At 53.2% G+C, this 23,624-nt stretch overlaps 1 protein-coding gene across 2 annotated transcripts in view; it reads right to left on the reverse strand.

Moving 5' to 3' along the window:
- Nucleotides 1–9,717: 9,717 nt before the first annotated feature.
- ANGPT4 (angiopoietin 4) overlaps nucleotides 9,718–23,624 on the reverse strand; it is a 31,527-nt gene continuing 17,620 nt past the window's right edge. Inside the window, exons 4-9 of one of the 2 annotated variants that reach the window (XM_037044266.1) lie at nucleotides 22,161–22,402; nucleotides 18,555–18,670; nucleotides 16,401–16,502; nucleotides 14,464–14,630; nucleotides 10,793–10,923; nucleotides 9,718–10,087 (exon numbers count right to left, since the gene is read on the reverse strand). In XM_037044266.1, coding sequence (XP_036900161.1) covers nucleotides 9,927–10,087; nucleotides 10,793–10,923; nucleotides 14,464–14,630; nucleotides 16,401–16,502; nucleotides 18,555–18,670; nucleotides 22,161–22,402 — 919 coding nt within the window. In that variant the 3' untranslated portion in view covers nucleotides 9,718–9,926. The remainder of the gene's footprint in view (nucleotides 10,088–10,792; nucleotides 10,924–14,463; nucleotides 14,631–16,400; nucleotides 16,503–18,554; nucleotides 18,671–22,160; nucleotides 22,403–23,624) is intronic. The other variant, XM_037044267.1, reaches the window with a different exon arrangement.

Raw genomic sequence — 23,624 nt, forward strand, 5'->3', positions numbered from 1 at the left:
GCACACTACACAGCTACTGGCTCACTTCTCCCTTCCAAGTCGCACCTTGAAAGTCCCTTACTGCAGACAGTTTGCCTTCTCCCTCACTGCTACTCCCCACAGGGTCAAGAGAAGAGAGCGGATGTCTGCCGTGCCTGGTTTAAATCCTGTCTGGATCTCCTGGCATGACCCCATTTCCAACTCCTCCCACGATGACTTACATCTGCCTGTTCTCTGTATCCTCTGTGTTTCTCCGGCCGCCCTTTTAGTCCCCGCGGGCGTGGCCCCGTGATGCACAGCCGGCTTCCTGCTCTTGGGTAGGTGCAGCAAGCCCCGGGCCACGTCTCAGGTTAGAGTAACGCCCGTCTCCCTGGCAGCACAGATTTTTAACATAATTATGAAGCTAGCCAAGTTGCCACAGTTATGCAAAATCTCCAAATAGCTGTGCTCTGCTTTCCCATCCCCCAAGCCAAGGCTGTGGAGGCTTTTTTCTGAATCCCGCCCTACATCCCATATCATTAGTATGTGCATTTTCTTTCTTTTTTTTAAAGATTTTATTTATTTATCCTTGGAGTGGAAGGGAAGGAGAGAAGGAGAGAAATATCAATGTATGGTTGCCTCTTGTGAGTCCCCTGCTGGGGACTGGCCTGCAACCCAGGCATGTGCCCTGACTGGGAATTGAACCACGATCGTGTGGTTCTCAGGCCCGAGCTCAATCCACTGAGCTACACCAGCCAGGGCCAGTATGTGCATTTTTGATGCCTGCTTCGTGCCCTCCATGAACACACTTACCTTGTACGTATGGCCCAAGCTCAGAGCACTCCTCTCTTGTCTTAATGCTCTACTGTCACCATCATGAAATTATTTTATCCTTGAACTTGTGTATTGGAAGTGAAGTCCGATGGGGCAATAAATCATGCATATGGGTGGGTGTCCGTTCACATATGGTGCTCACAGTGCTTGTGAGCATAGCACTTCAGTGAGACCACAGTGCACGGACATTCAGAGAGACCCCCGGCGAGCACCAGGGAAGCCCGTGATGTCTGTGGTTGAGCTGGGGCACAGTCCAAGGAAGCCACGCTTTTGTTCAAACCAGAAGTTCCTTTCATCACAGAAAAAAGCCGTGGCGTTCTAAGACACACAGACAACCAAGGAAACTTATCATATATCCTTTGTGATTCATGTTGCTCTCCTGCGTCAGCCAACCACTACAAATGACACAGAGGGAAGGGGAGACAGGGGGCATCCCATTGTTCCCTTTCCCTCCAGTCCCCCTTACTCATCGGTAGGTCGGAAGTAGAGAGTGTTAGCAGACGCGTGCATATCAGGAAGGGAAACAGACGCAATTCAGTGAGTCTGGGGCGGCATTTCCACTGTCTGGTAAGAATGAAATGAACACATGTGCATGAGTTATGAAATACCAGTTGCAACATTTCAGTGATTCTGCATATTAATTAAATGCTCTTACATTTGCATTAAAACCATCCTTGCACAATATAAAGATGAATGGTAAAACTCGTGCACCTAATTTGAATTATTTTTTTTTTAAATTTGGAACAACATTTAGTAGGAAATAAGTAACACCATGACAGGCTGAGAAAGAGAGACCAGAAGAAGAGTGAAAGCTTTGTATTTTGTACCCCAACTGGCACTTTTTTCCTACTTTTGGAACAAGGGGCGCTTCATTTTGCAGTGAGCCCTGCACACTATGTTGCTGGTGGCTGGGAATGCACACAGTCAGAATGCTTCCTTTCAGTCCCCAGTCATCATGTTGTGAGCAAGCCCGAGCGCGTGGAGAGGTGCCCCCTTCAGTAGTCCTACCCAAGCCCAGCCTTGGAGTCACCCCAGCCCAGGTGACAGAAATAAAGTCTCCAGATGATGTCACTCCCACCTTTCCAAGACCCTCCCAACCCCACCCCGACTTCCAGACACCCCCCATCCTTCTGAGTCTCCCAGCTGAGGCCCAGCCCCTACAGAGTAGAGACATGCCATCCCTCCATGCCCTGTCTGAGCCCTCCATGCCCTGTCCGACCTACAGAATCCACGAGTGAAATAAAACATGTTGTTTTTCGCAACTAAGATGGGGAAGTTTGAAGTGCAGAAATAAATGTACCTGGTTTATTCATTTGGGTTGGTCCCCATTGTTTCTTAACACAAATGAAGTTGCAATAAATAACTTTGTGCATGTTATACATACTCAAGGCAGATTCCTGGAAATGAGGATTACTGTACCAAAGGGTAAATGCATATGTAATTTCTTTAGCTGTTAAAAAATTCCTTTTTAAACTTTATTTTCCTCCAAATAGCTTTCTTTGTATTTGCAGTCTGTGTATACTTGTACAACCCCCCTCCCCCACATGCCCACGAACAGAGAAACACACATAGAAAAAAGTGCACAATTAAAGGTACAGCTTGATGAAGTCTTGCAAACTGAACACATGTGCGCATCCTCAGTGTGTCAAGAAACAAACATTCCTAGTGCCCCCAAAGCTGCCCTGGTCCCCTTTCTCAGGGAATACTCACTCCCGTGGTATGTATCATTGTTTATCCATTTTCCTCCTAATGTTCCCAGTGAGGGGCTGATGCGAGCTGTACTCCTGGGCTCCAGTAGGGCCCTCAGAACCTGTTGCATAGATGTCAGGCTTGTTAGCTCCGCCTTCACCTTTCATTCTCAAACCAGGTTCCCGTGGAATCCTGGAGTCCTTTCCCAAACAACAGGAAATGAACAAATGCATGGCCTGGCTTCTCTCAGTTTAAAGTTTTCCCTAAAAACTTTGGGGTCCACTCCCAGCTGTCTGCTACCAAGTTTCAGCAACAACAAATGCTCAAGCAACAGGCAATAATGGGCAAACCGAGAAATGCCGCGGGCTGCATTGAAAATAACGGTGGTCATCATTTATAAAGAGGTCTTGGGCGGGTAGCTTTTCTCTAAAGCCTTGGCAAAATGGGTATCGTGATTCCCGTTTCACTGGGGGAGAAAACCCAGGTTCCGAGAGGGGAAGTAACTTGCTTCGATTCACACACTCGTATTGGCGGATGAAAGAGCCTGCATGCTCGGAGCTACCCCAGACGCTGGCTTCCTGAAGTTTGGGCCACATCTTCTCTTGTCCTCTTCTTAATCTAGCGCCCAAGGCCCCGCCCACCCCTGGCCCCGCCTACCCCAGCCCCTACCAAAGCTCTGGCCTCTTCTGCCTGAAGCTTTCCCCTCCTCCAGCTCTGGAATCCTCCCCCTCCCCACCCCTTCACCTAATTTCTTCTCATCCAACAAGAACACCTTTCCCCATTAAGTTCACGTCCTTACTCCAAGAGCGCTGTATATTTATTTCCCCATCATGTTCGTTGTACTTTTTGTTGTTTGGTTACTTTCTATTCAATTTCTGTTTCCTCCCACCCGCTCCTGGCTATATTCCCAGGGCCTAGCACAGTTGCTGGCACGTAGGAGGTACCCTATACATATTTGTCAAGGGGAGGGACCATCTTATTTGAATCTCATGGCAACCCTGTGAAGTGAGCAGGCCTGGGAGGCTCACTCCCATTTTGTGGAGGAGGCGAGTGAGGCCCCGAGAGGGAAGGGGCTGGTCTAGCCTTCTGATTCATGGACACAGGCAGACCCAGGTGACTATGGTCCCGACACATCTCCCAGACACCAAAGGACAGGTGAAGGCTGAGAGAAGGGGCCTCGGCCAGCCAGGGGGCTTCTGGCCTTTCCAGATTAGAATCAATAAGTGTGGCCTGTCCCTCCTCTGCCCAGGGCACAGGGGGAAGGCCAAGGAGGTGGACAAGGAACTAAGTCCTGCTCAGAAACGAGCTGACGGTGGTGGGCCTGTGGCGATGTGCCCTGAAGCCAGAGCAGGAAGGAAGGTCCTATCCCTGCCCCATGGGGGTCCAGTGGGGACAGTGGGCCTTCATCTTCTCCTGTGAGTTTCAAGCATTGGTTGGCCTGCTTGAACTTGGCAATTGCCTATGTATTTATTTATTCCTTTAACCTTGGTCACAGGGAACATGAGATCAAGGTGAAGCATGCTCTGGAGTAGGCGACTTGGGTCCAAAGCCACCTCTGTAACCTCTCCTTTTTTGACTTTGGACAAGTGACTTCACTTCTCTGGGCCTCAGTTTTCCCATTTATAAAAGGGGGAGATGATAATAGCTATCCCATTGGGCTGTTTGGGGGCTTCTATGGCTACTCTAAGGGAAGTTCTTCGTGAGGTGCCGGGCACAGAGAACTATCCAGAGACAACATCCCTGAGAGCTTGTTACACACAGACCCTGTGCTGGGGGCCTTACGATTTACTAAACCCGGATGGGATTTTGGAGGCTCAGGTGTTAATCTTGTAAGGGCCACTAGTGGGACTTGGGCCCAGATTTCTGTAGAACCAGGGGGCGGAACCAGTAAAAGTGTTACTTACAGAGAACAGCCCCTGCATGCTGGGCCCTGTGTTCTGTGCCATAGGAACATAAAGGTCAAGTGGAAATGGGCGGTCCTTCCAGGACGACTGGCAGCCATTTGGGACCCCTTCTTCAGAAGGCGTGCTTGAGGCCCGAGCCTCTGAAGTCCACTTTGAGACCCCCTGCAACAGAGGTGGAGCTGGGGAAGGACCAAGCGAGGTGGTGAAGAGCCCTGATTGTGAGCTGCCTGTTAGAGTTATTCTCGGGGTACTGGGGAGCCACTGAAGACTCTAGGCAGGGGAAGGGATCTGACTCTAGGCCAGGAGTGAGGAAACCTGCACACGGGGCCTCTTGTGAGGTTGCTGGGACCTTTGGGGTCCCAGGAAAAAGGAGAGGCCAGGGTGGGAGGTGGGTTCCGGAAGGGGGACAGTGCTGGGTGTCCTGGGTCTTTTCATGCCAGATGGGAAATGGCGCCTCGGGGGACAGCTGCCCTGGCCTCGGAGGGGGAAGCTGCGGTGGAGGATGGCACAGCCACCCACCAGCATGGACAACTCAGTTCTAGTGACAATGGTCAGTTCTTCTAGGACAAGCGATGGACATCTGGGACACTTTCCTCAGAAGGCATGTTTCAGGCCCAAAGCCTCTGAACTCCAGCTTAAGAACTTACATGGCAGAGAAATAGTTAACCCACTACATTTTGGGGTCTTTTAGCTACAGCAACTTAGCTGTCTCCTAAGTCACTGCATGACCTTAGGCAAGGCACTTGACTTCTCCGAGCCTCAGTTATCTGTAAAATGGGATAATGATAGAACCTACCAGGATTCAGAGATGGTGCTGTAGAACCAGGTTGGAGAAGGCTTATAATTAGTGCCCAGTATCTCTGCCCACATGCCCTTGGCTGACCCCATGAAGGAGACACTCTGAACTCCCCATTCACCTCCTCCTTCTGATTCCCTCAGTGGCACTCAGCTCGGGCCCATGGGCGCAACAAGGCCCTGGCCCCAGGTACACACAATAACCAGGTCTGGGTGACTTTCAGACAGCCCTTTTCTACATTGTACAGGGCGGAACTCTGAGGCCTACACAAAGGCAGGGGTTTGCTCCAGCTCCCCTGAGATGTGGGCCGAGTGGCAGCTGGATCCGATCCTTGGCAGGCTTTGGGGGGTGTGGGGGGGGCGATCTCTGATGTAGGTGTTTGGGGGGCACATTCTTCTTCCACTTTCCCCCTTGCTCACTCCGCTCCAGCCACACTGGCCTCCCCGTGACCACCCCAGGGCCTTTGCACTTGCTGTTTCTCTAGTGGGCCTATTCTTCCCACCGCTTTTCTCCTGGCTGCCTCTTCCTCACCGTATTTGTCCTCAATTTAAGAATCACCTCTTCAGAGAGGCTGTTTCCGATTACCCTAAGTTGGGCCCTTTGTAATCTTTTATTTCTACCTCCTATTTATCTTCCTCAATTGCAATCTATTCATTTTTAATTTTTTTTGAAATGCTTGGTTTTGGCCAGTATCTCCCTCTAGACTGTCAAGCTGCGTGAGTACAGAACTGTGGACGTGTTCCTTGTTCACTCCTCCATTCCCATCACCTCTCCAGGCCTTGACCCAGGCGGGTCCTCAAGACCTGGTGGCCGTGTGAACAGATGAATGTGTGTGTGAATGAATGTGCCAGGCCTGCGTGTCCACCTTCACATTAAACCTGCATAACTTCCCCGTGCAAGATCCCAGTCTCCTCATTGTTGCAGAGGCGGAAAGGGGGGCTCGGGGGGCCTCACCGGGTAGGGCAGGGATGGGTTGGACGCTAAGGCCTTTGCACTTCTGCCCTCAGGCCACACGAGGACAGCAGCCGTGCATTCCCGCATTAGCCCCACACAAGGAAGTAGCATATTTATGCTGGACATGGCCTGGACCAGACTCCATTCTCCAAAGGGCTGCTCTGTCAAACGATGCTGCTGCTGGCATTGCCAAGGCAACAATGATGGCTTCCCGAAGCATTTTTAAATGGCAGGGGTGAAGGGTCACACAGACGTTGAGGGGTGCAAAATCTGAACAAAGGGGTCAAGTGCCCAGCCACCAAGGCAATCCATCCTTACACTGGCTCCTCCCCTGTTCCCTGGAAGGGCCACCTTCTACCTGGCTGGTGGCTGTCGTCTCTGGGGTAGCACTGTGACCTCTCTCCCCCAGCGTGGAAACTGCCTTTGCTGGGAGCATGCAGAGATCTCCTTCTGTCTGTCTGGCTCCACCAGGACCTACAAGGTTCCAGTGGGAAAGACAGACAGGGCTCCAAGAGCTTTCCAGAAAGTTTCCTCAGCCTTTGGTATTGGTGGAGGGGACGCCACTCCAGCATTTCTGTGGTCAGTGTCAAGATGGCTCCAGAGAACTCTGGACAAGGAGGCAGCTTACAGACGCACGCGCACTGGGGGTGGTGATTGGCTGTGCCACCTTAGACGAAGCCCTTTCCTTCTCTGAGCTTGAATTGCTTTGTCACTAAAATGGGGAGAACACTGGTTTGCTGGGGGAAAGGTGACAAGGAGTCTGCATAGGAACCTGCAGGTGCAGGCCTCCCAGACGCCAGTTCCTATGAGCCGTGGCCCCCAGGAGACACACCAGCCGTGCACCTGCCCCCTGCCCCCAGGGCACTGTGCTGCTTGGGGTCCTTCAGCTGGTCTTGTCCAGGGCTTTCAGAGGTCTGCAGGGCACCATCCTTACTGCACAGGTGGAGAACGGAGGCTCATCCAGGGGCAAGGGGCTCTGGTCCAGGGACAGAGCCAGTACTATGAACCAGGGTCTGACATTTCCTGGGCAGGACCCAGCTGTGACCTTGATAGTCTGGGGCAACCTGGGGATGAGCTGGAGTCGGACGCCAGGCCTTGGGGCTCAGGGAGGCTGGGAGAGGAAACAGAGATGGAGAGGAAGGAGATGGGAGTCACAGAGACGGAGGGAGGAAAAGTGATCACCGGTTCTTGCCTTCCCACATCGCTGCTTCCTGAGACAGGACCTGCTTCCCCACTGCTGATCCAAGTGACTTGGGTGGGACTGACCCTGCTCCCCTGGTCCTGGGCATAATCATGCGGCCCAGGTCTGGTCAGTGAGAATCACGGTGACTAGTATAGGGTGGGCACAGGACCAGGCCCGGCTGGAGGGGATTGTGCCTTTTGATGGGATGGGTGAGCTCTCTGCCTTAGGGATGCTGAGCTGGGAGGTCACAAGCCCAGGACTGGTGGGGCCGTCTTGTCAGGAGAGAACATGACTGGGAGTGAAGTCAACGTGGCAGACGGCAGAACTGAGAATGAAGAGGGACGTCATTTGAGTCCCCTGGATCTAACTGTACCTGAATCCATTTCTAGACTTCGTGTTTTGTGAGCCAATCCATTCCTTAGGACAGGGTTTGGATGCCCTGAGCTGGAGAGTCCTGGCTGGGAGGAGGAAGGAAGGTGAGAGGGAGCGGTGAGTGTCTGAGAACAGGCGTCCGAGAGTGACCCGAAACAGCCTCGAGGCCTTTTCAGAAAACTCGAGCGCAGACGGGGATTTGGGCCTTCGCCCCCTCCAGAGGAGTCTGCCCCTGCCTGGTGCTCACAGCTTCTCCCTCCTCCTCTCTCTAGCACATGGCAGAGTGAAAATAAACGCCGTGGCCACAGCAACAGATGCTCGCCTTGGCTGGGTCCAGGAGAGGGGAAGACACGCACTAGGGGCCGATTTCTCCCCCCATGGCCTCTTTGGGAACTAGTGTTATCAGGCACCTGCTTCGTGCCAGGCTCTGTTCTGAAGCTGACACACACAGTCTCATCTCCTCCTTGCCTTGGCCGGGAGAAGAGCGCGTGTCATCCTCTCCATTTCATGGATGTAGCAATGGGGGCTCAAGAGGCTGAACCATAGACCTCAAGTCCAAGAACCAGAGCAGGTTAGACTGACTCTAATCCCTGCCCACAGTATCACCCAGGGGTGTCCAGCCTTTTGGCGTCTCTGGGCCACACTGGAAGAAGAGTTGTCTTAGGCCATGCATGAAATACATTGCGACATGTATTCACGAAAAGAAAATCTCATAGTGTTTTAAGTAAGTGTTGGGCCACATTCACAGCCATCCTGGGCTGCATGAGGCTTGCGGCTGCAGATTGGACATTCAATAACACGGTAGATGGGTGTTGATCTCACTGGGATTGAAGACCGTGACACAGTGACGGGGGTGGGTGGCAGAGTGGCTGTGGCCCCTCTCTGACCTTGTCCCCTGAAAGAAGCTCATGAGGAGCCCCTGGTCCCCCAGGCCCCAGCTATAGCACCATGTTGGCTGGGGAAGGAGGATGGGGCTAGGGGTTCCCGGCCCGGGTTAGACCTGGGAGGGTGGGACCCAGAGATTGGTGTCCTGCCCAAGGCAGCGAGGACAGTTCCGGCTGTGCCTGTGCTTGTGCTGGGCGGAGCTGGGCTTACACGGAGCGTCGAGGGCAGCCCTACGCAGTGAGCTGGCCTCCTGGGCCAGAAGGAGCCTTGGAGAACACTGGCCCAGGGCACAGACAGGAAACAGTTCTAGGCCCTTCCTCGGGGATGGTGTGCATCTGCCTTAATCCAAAGTTCCCTTCCAGTTGTTTTTAGAGACTGTCTGAGGCCGCCACTGTGGCTCTGATGGCCAGAAAGGGTGAGTAGCTGGGGGTGGGGGATGGCGCCCTGGGGCTCCTCCTCATGACACTTGAGGACTAGCCTTTTCTAGGGGCATCCACAGCCCCGGGAAACACTCTGGAATAAACAGGGCCCATTTTTAAACAAGTAAATTTGGACGGAGCCGCCTGCTCTAGCCCCTACCTGGGCAGTCACATACAGGCTTCCCAAGTCCTGTGGCTAAGACTGCCTGTTCACATCGATTTCGCCTGGTGCTTCCCTTGCACTTGACCATGGGTACTCTGAGAGGGCAGTCGGAGTTATTCTCTGTGGGGCACGTTCTGGGACCTGCTGGGGGTAAAGGAATCTCTCTGAGACCTCCTGGAGCCCCTGCGAGACCAGGGCTGAGCTCCGGATGTTGACACCAAGGAGCGGTCGACAGTGTGGGGTGAAAGTAATGACCCCTATTATGGGGTATGTGCAGCCTTGGACGGAAAGTTCAAGGACATCTCAAAGCTGAGAAAGCTTGGGACAGGAGATGGCCTTCCCACTAACTCTGGGGACAGAATCTGGGTCTCCATTTAAACAGTTTCCTGCCTGCAAAGACCTTCCCACCTGCCTGAAATTCTACCTCGAGCCAAGCATTCCTCCAAGGAGCCAAGCGGGCTGTTCCCAGCTCATTCAGGGCAACGTGACCCTCACACTGACAGCACCCCCACCCCCACGGAAGACTGGAGGGAAGAGGAGGAGCGATCCTGCAGGAGGCGAACCCCTAAACGCCCACCATTTCACAACCTGAAGGGGACAGGGAGGCAGCTGACTCTTGGGGACTCCCCGGGCAAGGAGGGCTGGCTCAGGAGACCCAGGTGTCCAAGCCCAGGCCCTGGCACTGTGTCCTGTGTTTTGGGTCCTGCTTGTCCAGGGAATACCAAGTCCTGTCTCCTCCTGTGGGTCCAGCCTCCACGCACAGCTGCCGTCAGATGCCAACGGGGCGCACCATCATGCGCGCGGCGCGCAGGGAGTAGCTGGCGCCCTGGAAGTAGTGCCAGCGGATGCCGTTGAGCTTGCGCACGTGGTTGTGAGCTGGGTAGTAGATGCCGTTGAGGTTTGAGAGGCCACAGGCATCAAACCACCACCCTGGTGGAAGAGAGGAAGAGGCTTTGGGGAGCTGGGGGCCCACCAGTGGGGTGAAGGCAGGCCCCTACCCCAAAGACTAATCGGGGCTGTTGCCTCCTCGGGAAGCCAGCTCCTGGGAGACGGGGCTGGGTGGGAGAGGCATGGGCGGTGGGAGGGAGACTCCCAGACACCCAGCCTAAGGCCTCTGGAGGCTGCCCCTCTTGGCCCCTCCACCCCCAACCGTTTCCCTAACCCCTCCACATCCCTGCCTCTCTCCCTCCATGACCTCCTCCCCGCTCCCTCAAAGTCTCTGTTTCCCTCTCTGCATGGGGTTCTAATGCTCTTTGTCACTTCAAGTCTCCACACCCCGGGGTCAGTCTCTTTCTCTCTCTGGTGGTCTCTGTCTTTGCCCGTCACTCCGTGGGTCTCTCTTAGTCCGTGTTCGTCTCTCTCAATCCGGTTACTGGTTACCGTCTCTGTCTTTCTGGGCCCGCCCATCTCTTACACACCGTGTTCCTCTCTGTCTGCCCCTGGTCTGCATTCCCTTCTCCATCTCCTCTCCCTTTGTAGTTCTTTCTCCACGTAGCTCCCTGTCCCCACCCTCTGTGCCCACACCAGTTCTGGTGTTTCTATCTGTCTCCATCTTTTCTCCGTGTCTCCGGTGGTCTCCCCTAACTCCCACCTGTGGGTGGAGGCTTCCCAGGCTTCCCCCCACCTGGCACCCACCTCCAGACAACATCTGGGCGCACTTGCAGAGGCAGTTGTCATTGTCTGAGTCCTGGGTGCTGAAGTTGGTGCCCTGCAGGACCAGGCTGCTCTGGCGCCCCGCCGAGCCGCTGTACCCGCTCAGAGAAAGCCTGGAAGCCACCAGAGGGGGTGGTGGGAGAGGGGCCCAGAGTGAGGCTGGGGCCGGTTTGAGGAAGGGGCTCCGATCTTGTTGGTCCGGGTGGGGGAGCAGCCGACTGGGGTGCTTGGCCCATCTCCCCTCCTCAGTTGCCTTCCTGTCTGCTGCCTCTCAGGGACTGAGCACCCACGGTGTGCCAGGCCTCCCTCATCTCACTGAACCCGAGTCTTACACAGGAGTGAGCATGATTACGATAATACTACAGTGAGGACAATGGCTGACATTTAAAAAACATCTCCCCTGTGCCAGGCATTGTTCAGAGCACTTTACATGGTTTGATTCGTCTCATTTAATTCTCATAACACTTGGTTATTCCCATTGTACAGATGATGAAACACACCCCTAAGAACCCAAGGAGCCTGCCTAAGGCTTCAGAACGACGAGGGTCCCGGCCCCTGGAGCCTGACTTGCGAGCTATGTGCATGTTCTTGCCCGGCTGACCATCTGCAAACCCAGCCCCATCACGCCTCCTTACATCCACCCACCTCCTGCAGGAAGCCTTCTCTGACCACACCAGCCCGCTTGGGTCTCTGCCCTGGCTGAACCCCGCCCCTATCCCTGTGACCTCCCATCTGCAGCCAGCTGGGGAGGGTTTATATTTCTCTGCCAGGGCCGTGAGTCTCAGCTCCGCCACTCGCCAGTTGCCTGACCTTGGGCAGGCCACTTCACGCCTCAGCTTCAGTTTCTTCATCTGTTAAGGTGGTAACGATAGTATATGAACAGTGAGGGGCCCTGGCTGGTGTGGCTCAGTGGACTGAGCGCCGGGCTGTGAACCAAAGGGTCGCTGGTTCAGGTTACAGGCCAGGTCCGGCCCCCAGCAGGGGCCGCATGAGAGGCAACTACATATTGGTGCTTTCCTTTCTTTCTCCTTCCCTTCCTCTCTCTCTAAAAATAAATACGTAAAGCATTTTTTAAAAAAAACAAACAAAAAAACACCCCACAGTGAAGCTTTGGTCATTTGTTGTGATCCAATGACTTCAGTGTACGGTGGGTGCAGAGCAGCGCTGATACGTGATAAATGCTCAGCACAGGCAACGCTGCGTGTCATTTGTCCCTGTGCTCCCTTGCACACAGCTGCCACAGGCTTCCACCTGCCTGGTTGGAGAGTGTTGGTGCCTGCAGCAGAGAAGGGGCTGCAGTTGCTGCTGAGGCGAGGAGCCCGTTTGGGAGCAGTTTGGGAGCACCTACAGGTAAAGGCAAGTGGACGCCAGATGTGGTCAGGGTGGCACTGGGAAGCTCTGGTTCTTCCAGGGCAGGGCCGGGAAGATTTTCCCAGTGGGGTCCAGAAGGAATGTGGGGCCTGGGCATATGGCCTGGGGAGGTCCCTGCACCTCCTACCCATGGGCTCTGTCTGTGGTGAGATGGGGACATGTCCCTCAGGGTCCTGATGGCTGTGACCAGCCATGAGGCTCTGACTGTTCCCTTAAACATGCCACCGGGGGCTCAATTGACTGGTGTGGCAAACTGCCTGTCCAAGAGGCCTGTCTGTCCAGGGGCTCCCAGGGTGGGGCGGGCAGGCTGGCCCACCCACTAATATGGTCCTGACTTTTCCTTCCTGCCATGGAGGGCTCCTCTTGAGGGCTCAGTGGTGTCAGTTCAGAGCCAGGTTTGGGTGCAGGGTGATGTTTGGGGGTCAGACTCAGTCTAGGGCTGTGTAAAATCAGGGCTGAACAAAGCCAATGGTTCTCGTGGGCCAGTCCAGCAGTCCTGGTCTCACCACTGTGTCCAAGTTCTCAGCTCAGGCTCTGCCTCTCTTCCTCTCCCCTTTAGGAGCCAGCATGGGAATCTATGACCCCTGGGGGCCCCCCAAGTCATGGACCAGGAAACCCCACTTGACCCATTGTTCAAATGTGCTTTGAGTATGTTCGTAGCTCAGTTCCGGGGAACCCACACAAGCCCACAGGTCCCTGGGGATCGCCGAGTTAGACACAGCAGGTGCATCTTCCATGTGTCTGTGGACCTGCGCCTGAGTCCAGGTGTCTGTGGTGTGCACATTTGGATGCCACCATTCTGCCCATGTGTGTCTTGTTTGAGTTTGTGCTAGAATATCTGTGGTGGGTGCAAGGGTGCGCTCTGGAATTGGCCTGTGTGCCTGCAGTTGTGTGCGATTTACCTGCGAGGGATTCTATGGGGGACATTTGTACGAGTGTCTTGGTGTGTGCCTATGCGTGTTTGTGTAGCTGCGCAATTGTGTGATGTGCCCTGCGTGTGCTCCAGGGGTGTGGTAAGCCCCTGCACATGTGCATGTGTGATGCTTGGACGTGTAGTCATGTCTGGTGGGTGAGTGCCTCAGAGAGGCACAGGCCCGGAGTCTGTGTGTGCCCGACATCTTGTCTGTGCCTCCCCTCTTCCCTCCCTGTGAACCACTTTCTCTTCCGGCTTACGCATGCGCCCCAGCGGGGCTCTAGAAGTCCTCATTATTGTGACTGACAAATAAGGGTGCCCCTCCCGCCCCTGATGCCCATGCCCCAGCTGCTAACTGTGCCAACACATTGCTGCCTCTGGCTTCCCTAGCGGTTCCACCCCACCTCACCAGCTGGCTGATTCTGTGTGGTGGTGGCATGGGACCAGCGGCTGTTCTGTCACTCTCCCCCGGCCCTCCTTTGGCACTTTCCAGACCCCACTGTGCTTTCTGGGATACCTACCCCCAGTGCCTTAAACTTCTCCTGTGAGCAGGGACTCTTCCTTATGATCTCAGCAGCCTTGGAAAGGGGCTTGCTCAGGTTTTAGGTATCTGTGGCCAGCTGAGTGTCAACTCTCTGTCTTTTTTCAGAATATTCTTACTGTCTGAGATGCCCTTCCTACTTTGTCTGGGGAATGCCCACCCATTATAGGCATCACCTCAGTGCCCCCGTCTCCACATCACTAAAAAGGGTACAGCAATGCTCACTTCAGAGTCCTGCGGGAGGTTAAGTAGAGCAATGTGCCTGGAACAGGGTAGGTGCTCAGTAAATGCTCATTCCTTTTCCTAAGCAGAGCCAAGGGCCAGGCTGAGGGAGGGAGGAAGACCTTGACCATATTATGGTGTGCTCGTATTTAAGCCCATCTTGTCGTTAAGAAGCAGAGGAGCAGAGAAGCCAGAGCCTTGACTCCTCCAAGTTCACAAAGCGAGCTGGGGCAGAGCTGGAATGAGCCCAGGTCCTCTGATTCCCAGCCCAGGATCTTTCCATCTCTCCCCATGGCACAAGACGGGCTAGGGAAGTCACCTCTCCCCTTCTGGGCCTCTGGAGGCGACTCTCTTCGGTGACTGACCTTGGAAGACCCTTCCCGCTCTGAGAGATGGCAGCATCAGCAACATTCCCTCCACCCCACCCCACCCAGTGGCTGGGATGTGCTGAGTGCTCACCAGCTGCCTCCAGATCCTGTGACGTGTGCCCAAATGGGGGACAGATGGTAGGAACAGGAAACGCCCAGGGACTGACCCTTGGTGCAGACTTGGTAGCCATTAGCCAAGGGTCCTCGGCCCACCCACCAGCCTGGGCCCCGAGCCCACCTGTACAGCTGCTCCTCGCTGCCCAGCTGGAAACGCTCATACTGGGCATAGGCCTTGTTGCCTTCCCAGTCTTGCAGCTCCAGACGCAGAGAGTAGGCCGCCCTGCTGGTGAGCTGGTGCACCAACTCATTGCCCAGCCAGTGCTCCCCAGCTGGGTCACCGAAGCCCTAGGAGGAGAGGGGGGTCAGGGCAGGCCGTGTGCTAAAGAGCTGGGCTGGGCCAGGGTCTGGGGCCACTTATCCAAAACCACTCAGCCTGATGATGAAGTTCACAAAGTACAGTGTGGGCAGACTTGAGGAGGAGGCAGCTCCCCAACTTCTAGAGCAAAAAGACTAAGATGTTTGCAAATGTAAAAGCCTGTTAAAAGTAACTGAACCACATTCCTATTAAGTTTGAGAACAGGCAAAATTCATCTGTGTCGATAGGAGTTAGAATGACGATTTCCTTTGGGGGAGCACAGACTGGAGGGCAGGGGGCTCCTGGGGTGCTGGGAGTGCCCTGTGTCCACCTCTCAGGGGTGGCCACATGGCTGGACACATATGGAAACATTTACTGAGTGATACTTAGGATTCGTGCACTTGGTGCATGTATGTTAAATCCCAATTTGACAATTAAAGATTTTATTCAGCTGCATAAATGGTAGAGCACACATTGTTCGAGGACGTGGAAGTCACTGTAAAATTTCTGCAACACACAGCCAAAGGGGAAAAGGACTCATGGACATGGACACCAGGGTGGTGATTGTGAGGGAGAGGGAGGATGAGGGGGTAAATGGTAATGGAGAAATACAATAAGAAAAAAGAAAAAACGCTTTAAATACTGAAGGAGAGAAGATTCAGCAACATAGAAATGTAAAGAAATAGTCACCGGTGTCCTAGGTTACAAACCAATGCCCTTAGCCAGAACAAGAATTCAGCACCAAGGACAGGGCACACCTCAGCCCCACTCCCCATTTCAGTCTTGCCGAGCCATGGATCGCTAATATTCAGCACTCTTCTGTGTGTTTCTGCATCCAAGCACCCTGTATCTCTTTGCTGTTCTAACGACTGTTTAAGACCCAACAGGTTCAAGAACACTCATAGCTTATACCAAATGGACAGCCGGCAGGCACAAAAAATAATATTGTTGCATTGCCTTGTGGGTGTCTTTGTTCATTTGTTTTGCTTTAGAAAACCTTGGGTTTTTCAGTCAGCTTGCCAAAAGTCCTTTATTCGAAATTTAATTAAAAAACTGGAAAACAATTGAGCACTATTTCTCATCTTGTAAAACGCACATGGTCTTTGAGCCAACAATTGCACATTACAAAATCTCTCCAGCACACGTGGTCACGTATGTGTGTGAAGACAAGGAAATTCATTTAAGCAATTCAGCTAGGGGTGGGAGAACAAGATTACTATTTTTCTGTTTCTTTTTTGTATTCTTTAAATTTTTTGAAAGCAATGAATATATGTTNTTTAGAAAACCTTGGGTTTTTCAGTCAGCTTGCCAAAAGTCCTTTATTCGAAATTTAATTAAAAAACTGGAAAACAATTGAGCACTATTTCTCATCTTGTAAAACGCACATGGTCTTTGAGCCAACAATTGCACATTACAAAATCTCTCTAGCACACGTGGTCACGTATGTGTGTGAAGACAAGGAAATTCATTTAAGCAATTCAGCTAGGGGTGGGAGAACATGATTACTATTTTTCTGTTTCTTTTTTGTATTCTTTAAATTTTTTGAAAGCAATGAATATATGTTATAGTTTCCAAAAACTAAAACATAAACTTAAACTTTCATTATTAGAATGTATGTTAGAACTTGCAAGAAAAGGTTACATTTTGGAGCATGGAGTCCCAGAAAGCTTAAGGACAAACCATTTCCCTGTCCACAACCCATCTCCCACACCAGGTTTCAGGGCTGAAAAGCACCCCCCACCTCAAGGCAGTAATGTTACCTGTTTATAATCTTTCCACTTCCGCTGAAAATTCACGGTGCCATCCTCACGGCGCTGGATGAGGGTCCACCCACCTCCATTGGTATCCATGTCACAGAAAACCTGAAGGAATTGGTGGGGGAGGGGTTGGGAGCCCTTGGAGGCAGCCGGAAGCCAGGTACCGGCCAGCTCAAGTGTGACCTTGCCAACAAGATGACAGGGGAGCCTGGTGGTCAAGGGCATCAGAACGATCCAGGCTCAAGTTCCCCATCCACTGTCATCATTTTTCTAGAAGGCAAGTGATGCCCTCTCATAACCTTTCTTCCCTCATTTGTGAAAAGGGATATTAATACCTTAACCTCCTTGTACCTCAGTTTCTTATCTGCAAACTGGGGTGGTTGTGAGAATTAAATGAGAAGAATCATCTAACGAACATTCTGAATAAACACAGGCTTTTCACTCGTTTCTCCTGCCGGGCTGCGTAAGGATTAAATGCTGATAGGTGTGAAGTGCTTGGCACACAGTGTAGACTCAAGAAATGTCTTTCTGTTCAGTGGACAGATGTTTTCTGAACACTTCCTATGTGCCGGGCTCCATTCAAGGCACTGGACGCCAATATGGATGAGAAAAACAGAGTTCCTTCTCTCAAAACGCTTACCATCTATGGGCAATCACATCTTTCAGTCTATCTTTGTTCACATATTATTTTTTTCCAACCAGTTCATTATATGTCCAATGTTCAGTGAGGACAAACTTGGTGCCTAGCCCTGGATAAGAAAGAGTCAGAGACAAATCAGAGGTAAATCAACCCTCAGCATTGACTTGGATTGGAGGAGGCTGTGACGGTGCAGGCAGACTACTGGTGACAAACACTGGGGTAGCTACAAGGAGAGCCCTCAAGAAGGAGCCACTGGAAAACCCTGGAAGGCTTCCCAGAGGAGGTGGCATTGGAACAGGGCTTTGGTTGATAATGTGTCTGCCAGGCAGAGATGAGTGGGAATGGCATTTCCAGTGGAAGGAGCAGCAGGAGTAGAGGCTCTGAGATGGTAAAGCTCTGCTGAGTGAGAGAAGACAGTGGCATCTGCAGTGAGGGCAGTAGAGGGTACAGTAAGGAAAACCGAGGCCTAGAGAGGGGGAGGGACTTGCTCAAGGCAAGTGAATCTAAAGTAAAATTTAGGTTTGATTCCAGATCTCTTGCCTCCAAGGCCAGCTCTTCCCTCTCTATCAGTGTCCCCAAATTTCAACCATTCACACCTTCCCAGATTCCACCAAAACTAAATGCTTATTTAAGTAAATATAGAATAGTTACTTAAAAATGATATTCATGTAGAATATCTACTTGAAATTTTTTTCGCTAAAGTAATACTTAGCCTCAATGTATTTTAAAAAGACGTCAGTATCCTAAGTTTAAAACTAGTGACACTTGCCTTTGTTCAGATAATTGTAAAATAAATGAAAACAATGTTGTGAAAGTCTAGCTAGAAATTGTGAGTCTGCTCTCCTGTGTTGAAAAGGTAGTGTGGCTGGGTGTTACAGATGATCTGGAAACAGACTGAGCCATTCTCCTTGATATATTCAGGAGGGTCGAAAGGAAATTGAAAAGAGAAGTACCAAGTGTGCATACTGGCAAATTGTTCCCCATACCCTTCCACTGCCGGGCCTGGGCCCCAAACCCTCCCTCCTGACCTCCACACTTTCCCTTGACCCCCCTTCCCACCTGATCACTGGACCTCAAAGCTCAGTGCGGCCTTGAGAGCCACTCATGGGAGAGGGCCCCTCATTTCCCACGCGGAGCAGAGAGCCCCCACTCCTGCCTTCAGCTGACTCTGTGTCAATTAGAAGGGAACTTTTTTGTGTTAAGGCCCCGGAATTTCAGGGTTTGTTTGCTACATCAGCTGACATGTCCTTCAGCAGAGAAGTATTTCCTGTGATTCCAATGTAACAGCATCTCTGGAGAAGATGCAGGAGAAGGATATACTCACGTTTGGCAACTTCTGCTTTAACCCCACCAGCTGATGACCCCGGGCTGGGTGGGGGGTCAGAAGGGAGGGCTGCCCACCTTCTTTTAAGTCTAAAATGTTGGGCTGGCCTGAAGTTGATGAGGGCGGGGGGGGGTTGTCTATGGCCCTTGGCTCAGCACCTCTGAGAGCCTCAGCCCCCCAAGAACCCCCTCACCTTCCTGGGCTCTGTCATATTGGCCACGCGGATGGTGTAGATGCCACTGGCATTGGCCCCGAAGCGCTGGATCTCCGCGCAGTCCTGGAACACCTGCTCGGCTGCCATGACGGAGGCTGCAGTGGGACAAACCGAAAATCACCAGCGTGAACTAAGGAGAGAGGGGAGGGGCCAGGCCGGCACTCCCGCCTGTTCTGTGCCAGGTTCTGGGTTGGGAGTCCCTGGGGACAGGGAGAGGAATCAGACCTGGGAAGGTTTCCTAGAGAAAGTGAGAGTGAGCTGGGACCTGGGTAAAGAGCAGGAGCTCCCTGAGTGGTGCTGGAGAGGGTGTTCCAGGCAAAGGGAACAGCATATGCTAAGGCTCCAAGGTGGGAACAGTCGTGTGTGCAGCAAACAGGGTGTGGTGAGGGCAACGGAGTGAGGCCAGGCGGGGAAACGACTCACACCCGAGAACAGGGCAGAGGCCAGAGAGAGCTCGGGTTGTTTGGTCAACCTGAGGGGAGTAGGGTTGAGAGAGGGCCACAGGGAAGGACACGTGAGGCTGAAGTTTCAGCAGGGGCCAGGTCAGCCTTGAATGTCAGGCCAAGTAGCTCAGACTGGGCCAAGGAGTGTGGAACGGAGATTGGGGGATTAAGACTCAAATCAGGGAGGCCAGAGATGAGGCTGCTACAGTGGGGAGGGTACTCCCCACTTCCACAGACCAGAAGACAGAGGCCCAAGAGTGAAGTAACCGGCTCAAGGACACAGGCTGGCAGGGCAGAGCCTTCCCTCACCCCAGGATTTGTCCCTGGAGCTCCCTTGGGTGGGAGGCCTGGGGTCCCCTCCATTGGCCACCCCTCAGCTGGACATCCCTGCAGCCCTGGGAGATGACCACTGGTCTTAAGAGCCCATGTTTCTTCTCTCAGGAGACTGTTAATGATCAAATCCCAGAGAGCCCTGGGGGCTTCAGGCCTGGCCTGAAAAGTGAGTGTTGACAAATAAACAGAGAAGGCTTCAAATTCCCTTCTCTGTCCCCTTTTAGTGGGATCCAGTTAGAGTTTGAGCTGGGAGTCTGCCACAGAATCTTCTCTCTAGGTAGGTGGTCATCCAAGAATGGGGCTAAAATTCCAGATGGATAGGTATCTCCACCAATGAGAACCAGGAGGCTACCAGGGGGCAGGACTTCCTGTCTTGACCTCATACTGGAACCAGATCCTAGGTCCTGGAGCTGGGGCACTTGTTAGAAGGAGGCAGTTTTTCCTGGATCACAGATGAAATGACTAAGGCACCAAACCACGCACAGAACATTCCCTGGGCAGAGTCTCTGGGGCCCTTGCTCTCAGGTCCCTGTTCTGTGGGAAACTGCAGTCCAGTCAAGCCCAAGAAAGGTGTGGGTGTAGAGGTGAGCGAGGATAACAATAATATCAATAAAAGTGAAATATCCATTATGTGCTGGAGCATTTCTTAGCCAGGTGCTGCCAGGGGCAGCGCGAGGCCAGGAAAAATGTTTTCAGGGGGTTTAACAGTAAGCATGGGCTAGTGCTGATGCAGCAGGCAGAGCTGGCCGCAGCCCGGGTCCCTTTGAATCTCTAGGCTGGTAATTTGTACAGCACAGTCCCATTTCGGTCCTAGGCACCGTGCTCAGCCCCTTCCCATACTTGAACTTAATCTGGTCTCCATGCAAGAACTCTGTGAAGTTGGTGTTATTATCCTTCCCATTACAGAGGTGAGGAAAACTGAGGCTCTAAGGTGTTTAATGACTAGGGCAAAGTCGCAGTGCTAGTAAGTGAAGCAGCCAGGGCTTGAACTCTGGTCGGTCTGACTGTAAAACCTGTGCTCGTCCCACTACCCACTTCCCCTTGGGTCTCCCCCACTGAGCCCACACAAGGCTGAGCACACGGGCTGTGTTAACGAATGCTGCTTCCGACGTCGGGCATGCACTGGGGTTTTCCTGCCTGTGTCCCTGTCCTCCTAACCTTCTAAAGGCCCTGAGCTCTCCACCCATCACCAGCCTCCCCCCCCCAGGACAAAGCAACACAGGCTTTCTACTGAGCTTCAAGGATGCCTGGTTCCGGCACCTGTCTCCATCCAATCTTTGGTTCTAAACCTGGTGGCTAATTCTCTTTCAGTGTCTCCATTCAGACGAGAAGAGAAACGACACCCGACTGCCCATCCCTGGTGACAGTGGGGAAGGAGAACAGGGCCTTCGGGCCAAGGGTGCCCGAGGTGAGGTGTCCAGCACAACTGTCCCCCAGCCCGGTGAGCAGGCATTGGGCCACAGCTGGAGACTGGGTTAGTGGTGAGCCCGTGGGGAGAGGTGTCACGCCAGGACCCCATGTACCGGGCTGAGCTACAAGAAACCCACACGTGGGATTCATTTCGGCAGCTTCCCTGCCAGGGCGATGTGCCAGCTGGTAATGGCTTTGGGTCACTCTGTAGCTCATGGTTTGGACGTCTCTGCTTCTCTTGCCTGTGGCTTCCTCCGGTCTCACACCCCATCCAGCAGTGTCTGCCGGCCTTAGCTGGAGCCATGGTGCCATCCTCCGCTCCCAAATTGCTGCCAGCCATGGTGCCTGGCATCCAATACTATTGCCAGATTCTGGGTGCTCTTAAGGCTTTCCTGACTCCTCAGCTCAACCCAGAGCAGTAGGAGCCCCTTTCTGTATCTTTTTCTCTCCTTCATTCCGAGGTTCCGATCAAGCTCCCTAAAACAGTCCTGCCCTGTTCACACTTCTCCAGGGACTCCCCACTGGCCCCAGGTTAAAGTTCCCTTTCCTTAACACAGCATTTTTTAGGCCTTTCATGGTCTGAAAAGTTCAGAAACACTGCTAGCAGAACTTCTGGCACATAGTAGGCACTCAACAACTACGCCTTTCCTTCTCCTTCCCTCTGAGACCCACAGACAGGAGGGGTCATCGGCATTTTTGCAAGAGACACAGGCCATGACTGTGTTGTTCGCTGCTGTCAGCCCGACACCCAGCCCTGGGCCTGGCCCTTGGTGGGTGCTCAGGAAGTGTTTGCTGGTTCAGTGACTGCAGCCGGAACCAGGGGTGCCTTGGCCACCCCCAGGGAGCCCCGTGAGAAGGAGCCGGTGAGGGATAGGGAGCTGGCCCATGTGTTGTTCTCTCCTCTCAGAAGTCAGGGCCAGGGGTGACCGGTCACTTTTGTTTCATGCTCTTGGGCTCATGGGCTAGGGTATCAGGGTGAGTGAAGTCCCCAGGGGAGCACTGGATCCGACCTCCTCATTCTGTAGGTAGGGAAACTGAGGCCCAGGGAGAAGTAGGGGCAAGCCCAAGTGAGTGGGAATGGAGTATGGGTCCTAGAATCCAAAATTGTTAGTCTAAGCTGGTGGAGTCCTTGTTATTATCATCATTTCCATTAAACGAATAGGGAAACTGAGGCCAAGAGAGGCAGGGGGCATGCCCAGAGTTATAGAGTCCAGGAGAAGAGGCTGGATTGGTTCCTGTAGGGACTGTCGACACAGTAGTGTCACTGCTTGTTGTTATTTCCGTTTCACAAGTGGTGGGAGAAAGGCAAGGGCCTTCCGGTGGCGGCTTCCAGGCCCGTGGGTAAGCGGTGTCTGCGGCCAGCCCCTTCCGCTCTCCTCCCGCCCCACGCGTAACGTACCCGGCTCACCAGTGCCCTGAGCCACCAGGCTCAACAGGTGCTGCACCGACTCCAGCAGCTGGTGCTGCTGGAGCTGTAGGAGGTTGGAGTTGCTGCTGGTGGCACGCAGGCTGCGCTGGAGGTCAGCAAGGGCGCCATTCTGGCGGCTCAGCAGGCGCCGCAGCTGCTCCTTCTGCCCGCGGAGGTTGGCCAGCTCTGCCTGCTGCTGCGTCTCCAGCGCTTCCACCCGCATCTCCAGCGCGCTGCGGGGAGGGGCGAGGCAGGGCGCACAGAGGTGAGCCTAACGTCCCCAGCAGGCAGCCACACTTGCATGCTTTCCCCTGGGTCCCAGGGTGAGTCCACCTTACAGACCGGCGCTGAGGCTCAGAGAGGTAGAGTGTCCAGCTCAGGATTGCAAAGCCCAGAGGTCGGTGGCAGAGAATTGAGGACTGGAGAGAAGAGTAAGATGGATTTGGGTCCAGTTCAGAAAAGAAGTAGGGGTGGGAGGAACATGCCAGCAACCAGGTGGCCAGGATCAATTCCCAAATCTGCTGCCCTTTGATTCAGCAGTCCGCTCTCAGGAAGTAACGCCCCCTTGGGAGCGAGGGCGAGAATGCCAGTGGGGAGAATTCCCGTGGAGAGGGGGGTTGTAATAGGGTAAAACAAAACAGCCTACACGCCCAGTAGCCAAGGCTGGCAGAGTCTGTCTGTTCTGGTTGGTGTCCCAGGAAATACTCAGGAGCCACGAAGGGGAAGAAGGCGGAGCCACACGTACAGAATTGGAAAGATGCTCGGGACTTGGTGCGGGAGGACCCTGGCATATCAGTGCCCCTTGTCTAACCCTGTGTGTGGGAGGTTAAAAAAGAGAGAAGGGAAAAAGTAAACACTGAGTGCTGCAGGGGGACTTACAGGAAGAGGTGCAGAAAGACGGCGGGAGGACACAGTGGTACCTATGCAGGCGGAAAAGGGACAGCGCGTCCCCTGAGCGCTGCCACTTCTGCAGAATGGTGTGGAGTGGACGGAGTCGGAGAGGAGGCGGGGTTGGGGCGGGGGAGACTGTGTGGAGGGGGCCGGCTTTCCTTTTCATTTTACACGGGTCTCCGTTGTCTGATGATACGAACAGGGGGCATTTTTGTAATGAGCTTTTTTTTTTTTTTGTAATGAGCTTTTAAAAAGAAGGTTTTTTTTGTTGTTGTTTGTTTTTTTTTTAAGAAACGCTTTTGACTCTGCTCTTTCATGGCTGGTGTTTTTATCCCACAGCTTTGCTCCCGTGTGTGCGGTGAGACATGGAATGTTTACCACATCACTGGCCACAACTGTACACAATCAGAAACGACCTCAGTGCTCACTAACTAGGGACGTGGGAATAAATGCAGGGGTGGCCATACAACACACGTGCTGGAGAAGAGAACACACCAGGGTGTCATGCACTTACAGAGCCATTTCCTGGATAACTGAAAAAAGAAAAAAAAATAACCAAAACCA

Source organism: Sturnira hondurensis, unplaced genomic scaffold, assembly GCF_014824575.4.
Source record: "Sturnira hondurensis isolate 20B ecotype Veracruz unplaced genomic scaffold, ASM1482457v3 Scaffold0004136, whole genome shotgun sequence".
Lineage (NCBI taxonomy): Eukaryota > Metazoa > Chordata > Mammalia > Chiroptera > Phyllostomidae > Sturnira > Sturnira hondurensis.